This window comes from Rhinolophus hipposideros (genome assembly GCF_964194185.1).
Source record: "Rhinolophus hipposideros genome assembly, chromosome: 23".
Taxonomy (NCBI): Eukaryota; Metazoa; Chordata; class Mammalia; order Chiroptera; family Rhinolophidae; genus Rhinolophus; species Rhinolophus hipposideros.
The window spans coordinates 5,673,886-5,687,679 of record NC_138069.1 but is presented as its reverse complement, the minus strand read 5'-3'; the positions used below and the strand labels follow the sequence as shown (position 1 = coordinate 5,687,679).

The 13,794-nt window shown below is 51.9% G+C and overlaps 2 protein-coding genes across 3 annotated transcripts in view; one reads left to right on the top strand and one right to left on the bottom strand.

Moving 5' to 3' along the window:
- Positions 1 to 238: 238 nt before the first annotated feature.
- LOC308491941 (double homeobox protein A-like) lies at positions 239 to 763 on the bottom strand (the record flags this gene model as incomplete). The annotated part of the gene is made up of 1 exon (XM_081036178.1): positions 239 to 763. One exon carries the CDS (start codon positions 761 to 763, stop codon positions 239 to 241), a length of 525 nt encoding a protein of 174 aa, XP_080892304.1.
- An 11,110-nt stretch (positions 764 to 11,873) lies between these two features.
- The window catches only part of HNRNPAB (heterogeneous nuclear ribonucleoprotein A/B), a 6,133-nt gene continuing 4,212 nt past the window's right edge, over positions 11,874 to 13,794 (top strand). Inside the window, exons 1-3 of one of the 2 annotated variants that reach the window (XM_081035109.1) lie at positions 11,874 to 12,127; positions 12,207 to 12,438; positions 13,166 to 13,334. In XM_081035109.1, the coding sequence (XP_080891235.1) occupies positions 12,230 to 12,438; positions 13,166 to 13,334 (378 nt within the window). In that variant the 5' untranslated portion in view covers positions 11,874 to 12,127; positions 12,207 to 12,229. The remainder of the gene's footprint in view (positions 12,128 to 12,206; positions 12,439 to 13,165; positions 13,335 to 13,794) is intronic. The other variant, XM_081035108.1, reaches the window with a different exon arrangement.

The window sequence follows — 13,794 nt, the reverse complement described above, 5'->3', positions numbered from 1 at the left end:
ATCTGACTGCCTCCTGAAGTTCTGTTTACCATCTCCAGAAGGCTCAGCTTCTCAAGAAGCTGACAGTATATTTAGAAGGGTATGTTCCTAGGATGAGAGATTTGGAGTCCAGGCTGATGACATCAAATTTATCTCTTGGTCCATTCTGTTCTGGCTTCAGAGAAATAAGACAGCTGTTAACGAGATTGGTGCCATTTGGTGTGATTTCTGTACCTTGAACTCCCATGTCTCAGAGATTTCATTCCTGGTCTTGTTTCTGTTGTAAGAGCTCACCACGTTCTCTTTTTTTCTGTACGTGGAACCTAGATCTTTGATTTTGAAACCAAATTTGGACTCTTGACTCTGGAACCCCAATTTGCTTAGCAAGTTGCTCTCTGGAATCAATCCCAGGATAAGGGTTGTCTGTAAATGCTGTGATGAGGGTATGTAATTGGGAGGAAGTATAGCTGGTACGACACCGTCTATCTTCTCTACCATGAATCTTCTCTTCAGGGTGATCTTGGTCTTGGCTTGCTTTTAAGTCCTTCTCAGGTTCTAATCTTTTCTGAACTCGGTGCCTAGCTCTTCGATTCTGAAACCAAATTTGGATTCTAGACTCTTCAGTGTTGATTTCTAAAGCAAGCTTTTGTTTGGTAGCATAACCTGGGTAAGGTGTTTGATTGAATGCTTTGATGAGGATATTCAACTGGTCTTCTGTGAATTTGGTGAGGCTTCGTCTATGATTCCTTGCTGTGATCTTGTTTGGAGAGTTGTTTTGGGCCATGTTGTAATAGTCTTGAAGCTTTTAACCGTTTCGGTTGTTTTTATAAACGTTCATCTTTTCTTTTTTTTTTTAATTTTATTGGGGAAGGGGAACAGGACTTTATTGGGGAACAGTGTGTACTTCCAGGACTTTTTTCCAGGTCAAGTTGTTGTCCTTTCAGTCTTAGTTGTGGAGGGCACAGCTCAGTTCCAGGTCCAGTTGCCATTGCCAGTTGCAGGGGGTGGAGCCCACCATCCCTTGCGGGACTCGAGGAATCGAACTGGCAACCTTGTGGTTGAGAGCCCACTGGCCCATGTGGGAATTGAACCGGCAGCCTTTGGAGTTAGGAGCAGGGAGCTCTAACCGCCTGAGCCACTGGGCCAGCCATAAACGTTCATCTTATTCTGTTTTGTCAAGAATATTTACTAAAAATATATGTTGAGATTTATCAAATGTCCTGTTAGTATATATTGATGACTTTTTTTCTCTATTAACATGGTGTATTATATTAAGAGTTCCTGATATTAAACCATCCTTGCTTTTCTGGAATAATCATTGCTTGGTTATGATTTAAAATGATTATTAATGTGTGGTTGGATGGTGTTTGCTTATATTTTATAGCATTCTTGCATTAATATTCACAACTGAACTCGGTCTGTAATTTTCTGTACTAGGTGTGTTAAGCCGGACGCCCAAGATGACCTCCAAGCAGAGGTGTGCAGGAGGTCCTGGGACCCACGCATCTGCTGCTCAGGGGAAAAGGCCAGGCTAGGGAGAGAGTTCCATGAGCTGTTTGCATCGAGGTGGTATTTCATACCAGGAGACTGGATGAGATCAGCAGGGACTGAATGGAGAGAAGAGGAGGACTAAGTCCTGGGGGGCTTCCACGTGTTCCAGTCAGACTCTGAGGAGGGACCAGCAAAAGAAGTGGAAAATTATTTGGCAATAAAGAGGAATGAGGTACCGATCCCAACTATAACATGGATGAACCTTGAAAACATTATGTTGGATACAAAAGGCACATATAGTATGAATCCATTTAAATGACATGCCCAGAATAGGCAAATCTATAGAGATGGAAAGTAGATTAGTGTTTGCAGGGGCTGGAGGGAGGGTGAGGATGGGAATGACGCTAATGGGTAAGGGTTTCTTTTTCTTTTTTTAAAAATTAGTTTCAGGTGTACAAAACAATGTACTGGACATTTACACTCCTCACAAAGTGATAGCCCCTCTCCCCAAATTTACTACCCCTCTGACAGCCTATATAGCTGTTACAGTTCCATTGACTCTATTCTCTATGCTGTACTCCACATCCAGTGACTATATATATTTAATTATAGTTGACATTCAATATTATTCAGCTTCAGCTTCAGGTGTACAGCGCAGTAGTCAGGCATCTAAGGGTTTCTTTTTAGGTGACGCACATGTTCTAACCTTAGATTGTGGTGACAACTCCGTGGATATGCTAAAACCATTGAACTGTACACTTTAAGTGGGTGGATTTTATGGTATGTCAATTATATCTCAATAAAAATGTGGGGGGGGAGGTAGGAAACCAGAAGAAGTGGTCAGAATGTAGAAGGAAACCCTGGTGACTGGCATGATGAAGCTGGTCCACCCTGGGTCAGGGGTCAGGGGTCAAAGCAGTCCCTCCCTACCCCGTGGGAGGCCAGTTCTCACCTTTTTGGCAAAATGGAGGAACATTAATTGGGGACAAGAGTACTTGCTGGCAACAAGTTCAATTCTTGTACATCATTCTTCACTGCTGGAAGTACTGACCTGGCAGCCGGAAAAAAGGGTCCATGTTAGGAGGGACCAGGAGGAAAAGATTTACTGGCAGGAGGTGAAAGGAAAAGGGGTCGGCCAGGCCCTGGAGCCTAGACTAGCCCAACATACTTGTAAATCAGCAGGTGAGCTGGGCGATCGAGGGGGGGGGGCAAGGGGGAGGAATCCAGAGAGAGGAGGAGGGAGAAGGGAGGAGGGAGAGGGAGCGAATGGCTGCAGCTGGTTCTGGAAAGGCAGTAGCCAGCAGAGGGACGGGGCCAGGGGATGGGGGTGTGCCCCGGAGGAGGAGGCTCCGCTGAGTCAGGGAGCGGGCGGGATTTAGATACCAGATGTCAGACTTGATGAATGAGGTTTATGTCATGGGGGTCGAGGGGAAAGGAAGGAATGGTTCTGCAAATCTGCCCTCCCCCTCAACTAAGGCAGCCGGAAGTATTTGTGGGGACCACCGCGTGTGTAAAGGGCTGGCCCAGGAAGGCCAGGCCCGGCATTTGGTCTGTAGCCGGGGGTGGGGGCGTGGGGGGGGTAGGGTGGGGGGGGTAGGGTGGGGGGGGGGTGGGGTCCGAACCGTGCACACGCGCAGATGGCCCCGTGGGCGTGCCGGAAGTGCTGCGGTTAGACGGAGCTGTGAGCTGGAGGGCGCTACTGGGGTGGCGAGGGTGTCATCTTGCAGGAAACAGATTTGGTGAGGAAGAGGGAAGGCTATTCCAGGCAGATGGAGGTTTGCGCTGCCACAGTCATGCAGATGCCGCCGACGTGGGGCTCCGGGCAGTGGAGGCGGAGATTGCTGAGGATGCCGGGGAAAGGCGACTGGTGGAGGCTCTCCCGGAGGAGACACCGAGCCAGGTGAGGGCTCGGTGGCCAGTGATGCCACCGGAAGTGTGAAGCGCAGGACACTGGCAACGAGTGAATGAGTGACCAGTCCGTGGCCTGTGCTGGCTTTCCCACTCTCTACACCCATTTTAGTGCCGGCCCGATTTTCAAATGAAGAAAATCGAAGCTCAAAAAGTGGAAATGACTTGTTCTAAGTCCCAGAGTTGGGACGCAGGGCAGCCGGGATTTGAGCTGGGTCTCCTGATTCCAAAGCCAGATCTGGAGCTCCTATATTAGAGTTTAGGGGCAACTTTTCCTGCCCAGAATCAGATATTCGTATTTTCCGCTGTGTGAGCCGAGAGGCGAAATCCAGGTTATCATGTAGGTAAGTACATAACCTACGAAGAGATAAAGCCTATTTCTATACATTTTTATTGACAATTAAAAACCTTATGGACACCAAATTTAAATTTCATAAAACTTATGTGTCAGGAAATGCTATTCTTTTGATATTTTTAACCACTTAAAAATATGAAAACCATTCTTTGTTCAAGTGTCATACACAATCAGGCAACGGGCCAGATTTAGGCCTTTGGCATAGTCTGCAACCCCTGGTCTAGGTCTGTGCTGGCCAGCGTCCGAACTGAGACGTGCTGTAAGTGTAAAATCCAGGCTGCATGTCACAGAGCGTCCCCAAAGAAAACAGTAACATAATTTTCTGTATTGATTACGTGTTGAAATTATAATATTTTGGATAAATTGGACTAAATAAAATAGTTTATTAAGATTAATTTTACCTGTTTCTTTTTTGCCTTTTTACTAATTGTCTAATAGTCTTTCAATGTAGCTATTAAAAAATGTTAAATTAGACATGTATTTGTATCGTGTAAAGCTCTGCTTGGGGAGTGAGGTCGGGGGACCTGGGGTGAAGGACCTCTCCATTTGTGTTGAGGGAGGGGGGAGGAGGTGGGGCCATATGGGGACAGGGAATCTCCTTAAGGAGAAGTGGTTGGGCAGGAGGTATGCAGTTCGAGATGGTGGTAGGGCTTCAGGGAGGAGTGGGATTTAGTTATTTGGGGGGCACCTCTGAGAGGCTGTGGGGCAGCGTAGGTGGCGAGAAGCAAGAGGTTGTTGGGCAATCATCCAGGTGAGGGATGAGGACCCCGCCTGAGCAGCGTCCATCTCTTGACCTTCCTGGATCAGGAGACAGTAGGGCCTTGTCTTCCATTCTGAGCCTAGACCGGGCCCCGGACTTGGAGAAGTGATTGGGCCAGTTCACTGACAGAATGCAGACACAGCTCTCACCCCAAGGATCCTTCCTTTTCACAGCAGGACAAGGCTCATGGCTATTTCCTCTTCAGCCCAGCCTGGGGAGTCCTGCCTGTTCCCTCCTTGTGCTGGGAACAGATGTGGCTTTTGGAGCCCTGGCTCCCTTGCTGTTCATGCCCAGGAGCATGTGGCTTCCTGTTTCTTGGTGTAGGACAAAGGTGGGTTTCTGTGTCCTAATTTGTGCTTCATACTGAGCACTTGAGGTGAGAGGATGAAAACCTCACATGCCTCTTGTCTCTCATCTCCAAGTGCTGTGCCTTGGAGGAGGGCTGGGGGGGCTGGTAGGACACTGAATGGGGAGGCCTGGCTTCCAGACCTGGTACTGCTGGACATGTTACTCCCTGCTGTAGACTGAATGTTTGTGTCCCGCCCAAATTTGTATGTTGAAATCCTAACCCCCAATGTGATGCTATTAGGAGATGGGGCCTTTGGGAGGCGGTTAGGTGATGCGGGTGGAGCCCCATGAGTGGGGTTAGGGCTCTTATAAAAGGGACTCCAGAGAGCTCTCTCACCCCTTCTGTGGGGACACAGTGAGAGGACAGCTGTCTATGAAGCAGGCTCTCACTAGACACCAAGTCTGCCAATACCTTGATCTTGGAGTTCCCAGGCTCCAGAACTGTGAGAAATAAATGTTTATAAGCTACCCAGTCTTTTAGTATTTTGTTACAGCAGCTTGAACAAACTAAAACACTCCCCTTCTCTGACCTTTGGTTTCCATCTCTGTCAATGAGGGGTTTGGACTTGATCTTTGAAAGGGATCATCTCTCAGTCACTTTCTGTCCATTAAGGACTAATGTATTAGAAGAAATGGATAAAACAGACCATGCCGCTAGAGGCAGGTGTAACCAGGAAGCAAGGGGGCTGTACCTATGGTGGTGTGGTTTTCTCCTTGAGAGAGGCAGACATTGCTTACCCACTGCCTTCCTTGCCAGGCCCAGATTTCAAGGCCCTCCACTGGGTGGTCCTGCTCCAAATGTCCAGCCTTACTGCCCATCCTGCCCTATGCATGGAGTCAGGATCAAAGCCACACATGGACACAAAGTTCTGCCCACTCCCCCTCCTTAATATCTCTCATGGCCCCTCCTTTCCACCCATCCCCTGGACTATTGTTGGCCCAGTACTCACTGACTTCCTGTTTCCTGGGGATAAAAGGAACCCTTTGTCATAGCATGTAAAGCCCCTGCCCAACTGCAGGGTCTCAACTTCTCTCTGTCCTGTGGGGCTACTTGCAGTTCCTCAAACAGCCTGGGCTTTTTCAAGTCTTGGTGTCCTCTGCCCTTACCCCTTTCTCCCCGATCTCTGCCTGGAGAACCCCCCTTCAGTCTTCTTAGTGCTTCCCCGGGTGTGTGTTCCTGGGGGAAGTCTTGTCCTTCCCACCCATCTCCCCAGCTTGGTTTAGTGCCTTCCATAAGTCCCTGTCCTCCTGTGCTTCCCCGATACAGCATTCATCTCTCCACGTGGCAAGTAGGCTCAGTTCCTGGGGCAGGGGTGGCCTCTGATAATGGAGGTCAGCAGGTTACCCAGAAGGATCCTCAGGTGACATTCTCTGAAAGGCTGGCTGACTGAAGGAAAGCTTTCAGTGTCTCCCTTCATTGTTGTTAGCATGTGGTTGGTTGAAAGCCTATTGTGATGAAGACTGGGCACGCAGTCTATCCTTGCCTAATTTATATACGCAACTGAGCCCATTCTCGGAGTGCCTTGCAGTAAGGTGAGGCTACATGACAGAGTTCCAGCCAGTGGAATGTGAGTAGAAGTGGCGTGTGCCGCTTCCAGGCCTGGACCATGAAAACTCCCACACTAGTTCTCCCTGCCTGTTCCCTCTGACAGCTGAGTGCAGATGAAAAGGCCTGAGGGTATGGCCGAGCCACAAGATGGAAGGGGCCTGGGTCCTTAAATGACCACGTGGAGGAGAGTTTCTCCTCTGGCCTGAATGCCCACCCCAGACTGTTAATCTGTAAGAAACAATCTTATATGGTGTTTAGGTCTGTTTGTTACCACAGGATAGCCCACCATGACGGATATTCCTGTTGTCCAAAGCTGAGAGCAGGTGACAGGGTAATGAAGGTACATTCAGGCCTAGATGGTGGATCAGATAGGGAGATGTGAGGGAGAGAGGGGTGTCCAGGCTGACCCAGCCACGTTCCTGGCCTGCACTGGTGGCTAGATGGTAGAGGCATTCTCTATGGCCAAGAACACCATAGAGCGTCTCGGCTCAGGGGAATGTCATGTGCTCAGTTTGGGATGTGCTGAGGTTGAGGTCCTTAGGTGACAGTTCAATAGAGATACTTATGCATGAGGGTTTAGAGTTCAGGAAATGGGCATGGGCCTGTTGATGGCAACTGAAGCCGAGGTGTGAATAAATGAGTGAACAGATAAATTGTTCGGGAATCAGAAACTGAGATGCTAAACGAAAAACCAAACAGACTCCAGGGCCCATCTTTTGAAGAGGCACTGCTGCCTCTCAGGGGGAGCCGAGCATTGCTGTTTTATAGGTTTTCCCTGCACCTGGTCTGCAGCATTGGGTCCAAAATATGTCCCTATCCCAATGCCCAGTGCTTGGAACACTTTATAAAAGTGAGAGGGGGGCCGGCCCGGTGGTGCAGGCGGTTAGAGCTCCGTGCTCCTAACTCCGAAGGCTGCGGGTTCGATTCCCACATGGGCCAGTGGGCTCTCAACAAAAAACAAAAAAATAAAAAATAAAAAAGCCAATAGTTTCTTTAAAAAAAAAAAAGAATCTTTAAAAAAAAAAAAAGTGAGAGGGGCCTGGGAATGTGACGTTTTAAAAGCTATGAAGGATTGTGACATGAAGCCAGGCTGGGCCCCTCTGTGTGCCGTGTCCCCTGTATGCAGCCTTGCAGGCTCCTGAGGAGACCGGGAGGATGAAGTCTGTACATTGAGGTTTAATTCCAGATAAGTGTCCCAGGCATTTCTGATTGGCCTCTGGTGGGCAAAGGCTACCTCTAAGACTCAAGCTGGGCATAGGTGGCTGTCGCAAGAATGTGACCTTGGGGGGGGCCACCAGCTGGTAGAGCTTCTCTAGAACTTCCAAGTCTGTTTGGGTGATTGGATTTGAGACATAGTAGGGGAGCTCAGCAGGGGAGGAGTCTTCCCTTAGATGCTTCTCTTCTCACTGCCAGTAGTTCTAACAGCTCTCATTCCCCCTGCTACCTGCCAGGCACCATGCTAAACACATTCTCTGATTCCTGCAGCAGTGCTGACAGGCCAGTGTTGTCATCCTGTTTGAAAGATGAAGAAGCCACGCTTCATGGAGGCCTGGCTAAGGATTGACATCTCAGATACTTTCCATCAATGACAGTGAGTGTAGGGACCCAGGAGTAAGATGATAGGACCTGGTGGGGGCTGACGTGAGCTGGACGGCACCTGCCCCACCTGCTGGGGGGCAGTGGGGCTCAGCTCCTGTGGACACGTGGAACTGTGGCCCAGTGTGACTGTATCTAACAATTTTCCAAAAGTAACTGGAAATAGAACAGTTTGTAGAAAGATACTGTGTAAATGTTGGCAAATAATTTGTTAAGATGTTCAAAACACTGCTGGGCAAGCAAGCTCATGTGAGTCAGATCCAGCCTGCAAGGAACCCGTTTGTAACCCTAGGTGAAGACATCTTTTATTTATTCTGCAGGTATTGGGGTGCCTACTAGAGGTGTCAGAGTGAAGGGGACAGACCTAGTGCAGGGGCTCATTGAGCTCATGGTCAGTGTCAATATTGTGTGCTCTGTGCTCTGAGAGGGCCCCTTCTTTGGGGGCATTACAGAGCACTTCCTGGAGGAAGTGGAAGTCTGATGGATGTTGTATTAGTCAGGTAGGGCTGCTGTAACAAAGCACCACAGCTAATGTACACCACAGTGGTGTACAACAGAAATTTTTTGTCTCACAGTTTTGGAGGCCAAAAGTCCAAAATCAAGGTGTTGGCAAGGCTCTAGGGGAGAATCTGTGCCATGCCTGTCTCCTGGCTTCAGGTATGGCTGGCAATCCTTGGTGTTCCATGGACTGAATGTTTGTGTCCCCTCAAATTCAAATGTTGAAACCTTAATCCCCAAGGTGATTGTATTTGGAAGTGGGGCCTTTGGAAGGCAATTAGGTTTAGATGAGGTCATGGGGGTGGGGGGAGTGCCTCATGACCCCACCCTTATGATTAGTGAGTTTTTAAGATGAGACCAGAGAGAGCTTGCTTCTTTCTTCTTTCTCTGCCTCTGTCATCTGTAAACTAAGAAGCAGGTTCTTACCAGACACCAGATCTGCCACCACTTGATCTTGGACTTCTCAGCCTCCAGAACTGTGAGAAATAAATGTGTGTTAGTGGGCCCGGTGGCTCAGGTGGTTGGAGCGCCGTGCTCTGAACGCCGACGCCACCGGTTCAATTCCCACATGGGCCAGTGAGCTGCGTCCTCTACAGCTAAGACTGTGAACAACAGCTCTCCCTGGAGCTGGGCTGCTGTGAGCAGCCAGAGGTTACTGTGAGCTGCCGTGAGCTGCTGTGAGCGGCTGACCAATGACTGGCGACCGACTGCCTCAGCCAGGGGAAGCGCAAGGCTCATAATACCAGCATTGGCCAGGGAGCTGTGTCCTACACAACTAGACTGAGATACAAGGGCTTGAACCGGAGTGGGGGGGAGGAGGTGGAAGAAGGGATAAATAAATAAATAAATAATAAAAAGTAAATAAGTCTTGTTTAAGCCCCCCAATCAGTGGTATTCTGTTATAGCAGCCCGAATTCACTAGGACACTTGGCTTGTGGCTATATCACTCTAATCTCTGCCTGTCATCACATGGCATTTTCCTTGTGTCTGTCTCTGTGTGTCTTCTCTTCTTGTAAGACACCAGTCTAAGGGCCCACCCTTCTCCAGTTTGACCTCTTCTTAACTTGATTACATCCGCAAAGACCCTGTTTCCAAATAAGATCATATGCACAGGTACCAGGGGTCAAGACTCGAACATATATTTTGGGGGGACATAGTTCAACCCACAACAGATATGTAGACAGGTGCAACTTGGGGAAGAGTATTCCAGGTAGAGGGACCATCAGGTGCAAAGGCACCTCCAGAGGCAGAGGGGGTGCAGGTGAGTTCTAGGAAGTAAAAGAAATTCAGCACAGCTAGAGTGGAAAGTGGTCACGAGGTGCGGCTGAAGTGGCTAATGCCGGGCCTCGCAAATCATGTGGAATGGTCAGGTGTGGCTAGGCTGCAGAGATAAACCCCCAATCTTAGCGGCTTGACACAGTACAGGTTCATTTCTCGCTCATGTCAAGTCTGATGTGGGCTGAACAGCTCTTCCTCATAATGTAGCTCTACTGTCAGATCACATGGTCTCCAAGGGAAGAGAGGTCTGGGGGAGGCCCCAGCCTTTGCTGCTCAGGCCTGGACGTGACCTTTTCATTCACAGACCACACAGCAAGGGGTGCGGGTAGGGAGGGGGGGTATGGATTTCAATGATCCCAACTATCTCTCTTACCCGAATTCAGGGTTCAGATTTAACATTCAGAGCACTGGGAAGCCAGCCAGTGTTTTCATGCAGTGTGACAAGATACAACTTGTGTTTTTGAAAGTTTCTTCCGGCTGGAGCCAGAGTCAGCCCTGAAGCAGGGAGCTGGAGACTGTGGAGCTGTGAAGTGGGAAGTGGCCTGGGTGGGAGTCAGCCATCGCAGTCACAGCATATTTGTAGTTAACGCCTGCAACTGCCACCTTGCAGGCTCAGCCCACACCCCCACCCCCCCAAAGAATGAGAAAAATTAATTTATGTAATCTAAAAAACTTTGAAAACACATTTTGTGTCCATTCTCTTTGTTCTACACTGGTGATCCTTGGGTCAAAGGGACTTCCTGCTGTTTCCGACTTCCTAGTACCTGGCCCCAGATGCAATATAAAAGCATTCTGGGCTGAGACTGACCCCCACTGGCCTGCAGTTCTTTATAGTTTGTAAAATATTTTCTAAGCCATTGCTTCATTGGAGCCTCAGAATAATTTAATCTGATACGAAATCTAATTTAGACCAAGGAACTCAGGAGCTCAGAGACCCTTCGGCCAACAATAGCCAGGAGCCCTGGAAACAACGTACAGTTGGGAGTGCTGGCTTTGTGGTCCCCGTTTTAGATGTGTGATTTCAGCATTTTTCCTGTATCAATTATGGATAGCCACACAAAAACACTGCTCCAATAAAGCAATGTTGGTGAAAGCATTTTGCAAACTGAAGCATGGTCCAAATGCTGTCAGGCTTGGACTTGATGTGTCATTGAAAGCGTTTCCCAAGTTGTGCGAAAGGAGTCCACGTGGACAAGGACAGGAGAGTAAGTGGATTTGTGCCCCCACCAGTTCTGTCCTTGTGGCTGCCCTTAGACTATTTGACTTTGAACCTAACTGCCTGAATCGTCCGCACTGCTTGGGCAGCTGCACCCATCATCTCCTGTGCGCCACATCCTGGCCCTGATTTCTGTGGGTGGGGAGTTCGCTCTGGGCTTTGCCGTGAGCCTGACCAGCAGACTGGCGCTACCAAGGTTTTACGGATCGACGTGAATTCCGTTATGGAACCAGGCCTGAAAGTCAAGCGGTACATGCGATGCTAATCGTTAAAGTGATGTCAGGCGACCTAAGACTAAGGAGCACCACAGTCGCACCGCTTCTCCTGTCACATCCTGGCCAAGACAGTTGGCACCAGATCCCCGGAGGACTCCGCTTCTCGCTACTGGGGGAGGCGGCAGAACGAGAAGGAGCGCGGGGCTTCGAAGGCACCAAGGTCAAGGGAGGGCGGGCTGCATCGCAATCCCCCCGAACCGTGTCGAGGGCCTAGGGGGACTCTCCGCGCCCAATCTCGGCAGCCCCGGTTCTGCCACTTCCAGCCCAGCAACCTTGGTTTGCAAGACTTCCTCAAGCCCAGTTTACTCTTTTGGGAAATGGGGTGGCCGAGGCTGTCAATGCGGAAATGGGGCGCGCGGGGCGAGAGACTGCGGCCTCACAGGGCGGAGGGTCGGTTTTGGCTCTCTCCGCCTTCGTAGCGCTCGAGCCGCCAGCAGCTGGGACAAGGCCATCGTTCCGTCTGTCCCCGAGACCCTCCGCAGGGCCCAAGCTCGCGCGGGTTCTAAAATGAGGACAAAGCCCGCCCGGATCTAGCGTGCGTGCGCCGACGTGGCCAATGGGACGCCTGTGCAGGGTTGAGTGACGGGCGGGGCGTAGCCAATGAACATGCGTCTTATTGCGAGGTGGTCCCCGGCTCCGGCATTATAAAGAGCGCCACGAGTCGGCATTGTCAGGCGGCGGCACCGCGCGGGCCCGAGCCATACTGTTAGTTGGTGGGTTCCGTGCTGCGGCGGCCGAGGAGGAGCGCGCGAAGCTGCGGCTTCGTCGGTGGACGCAGGGGAGGCCCAGCAGCGCGAGCTTGAACGCGGTCGAGCCCGCGGCGCCTTCCCGGCGGGTGGGGACGAGCGGGCCTCGCGGCGTCACCGGCGGCGAGGTGAGGGGTCGGGCCCGCGGGCCGGCGGGCGGCGGGCGGGAGCCGCTCGGGCCTGACTCGCTGTGGCCGCTCCTTGCAGGAGCCGCCGCGCCCTGGCCTAGCATGTCGGAAGCGGGTGAGGAGCAGCTCATGGAAACGACGGGTGCCACCGAGAACGGGCACGAGGCCGCCCCCGAAGGCGAGTCGCCGGCCGGGGCCGGCACCGGGGCCGCGCCGGGCACTGGAGGCGGGAGCTCGGCGCCCCCGGCCGGCAACCAGAACGGCGCCGAGGGTGACCAGATAAACGCGAGCAAGAACGAGGAGGACGCGGGGTAGGTGCGGCCGCGGGCCGGTGCGGCGCCGCCTTTGTTCGGGGCCGCCTATTGTTGGCGCCACGCGGCGGGGGGAGGGGCGGCCGGCCGGGGCCTCTGCCGGGGCCTCTGCCGGGGCCGCGGACAAGCCCGCCCGCCGCCCGCCGCGCCCGGGTTCGCGGGACTTGGTCGGCTCGGCTTTGGCGCCGCCCCGGGGCCGCTCGCGCGGGGCCGGCCCGGGCCTGGCGCCCGGAAGGGGAGTGCGCGCTGGGACCCGGGCCGGCCGGGAGTCGGCCGCTCGCGCTGCGTGGGCGGGGTTGGCGCGCGCCGCGGGCCGCGGCTTCCCTTCCTGCGGCTGCCGGGGCGGAGTCACGGGCTGAGCGCGGGGTCGGCTCCCGGAAGCCGCGGTTCTCGGAGGAGGGGACGTCGGGCGGGGACGGAGGCCTTTGGCTGTGGCCCGTAGGCAGACCGTTTCCAGTTGCGAGTGCCCAGAGCCGGCACCCCTGGCCAGCACGTCCTCCTTTCCCCCTCCCAGCCGGGGTGCGGATCCTGAGGGCTGCGGTCTCCGGAAGGCGTGTCGGGCTCGAAGCTGGGCGGGGGGTAGGAGACGGGTCGGCGGCGAGGGGGAGACTTGGTTCCCGGTGGTGGCTTTAGTTACAGTCGTGGTGAAAGCTTTGCTAGCGCTGGTCCTAAAGTCGCAGCCCTCTTGTAAGAGCCTGTTGGCTTGTGTCTCATCCTTCCATTTCAGAAAAATGTTTGTTGGTGGCCTGAGCTGGGATACCAGCAAAAAGGACCTAAAGGATTATTTTACCAAGTTTGGAGAGGTGGTTGACTGTACAATAAAAATGGATCCCAACACTGGCCGGTCAAGAGGGTTTGGGTTTATCCTCTTCAAAGATGCAGCCAGTGTGGAGAAGGTAAGCTGTGGTTCTTTATGTCGCCAGTGCAGTCTAAGAGGACACCCTCCTTAGAGGATGATTTTGCAGGTGGTTGAGTGCTTTGGGACAAGCAGAGAGCTTAAGAACTTTGTTGCTGTTTTTGAAGGGATTTAAAAGTACAGATTAAGTGGGGGAGCGAGTATGGACTGGAGTGGTCCAAGATGGTAGTGGACGCTTAGGTTCTTCAGTCTGTTCTGGACACTGCGCTTAGGAGGATTAGACAAGAAAGAATTCAAGATTGCTATGAGATAAGTCTTAATTTAGGCCCATTTTTCAGAAGACAGACTAGGGATCAGAATAGTTTAAGTAGAAGCTATCACACGGCTAGTTATGGGGTGAAGATTCCAACCCTAGCAGCCCAGCTCGTCTGCTGCTTTACTTCTGGAGATCGGCCTCAAACTGGGACAGCCTGGGCAGGAAGGGGGAGTGCAGTACAGCA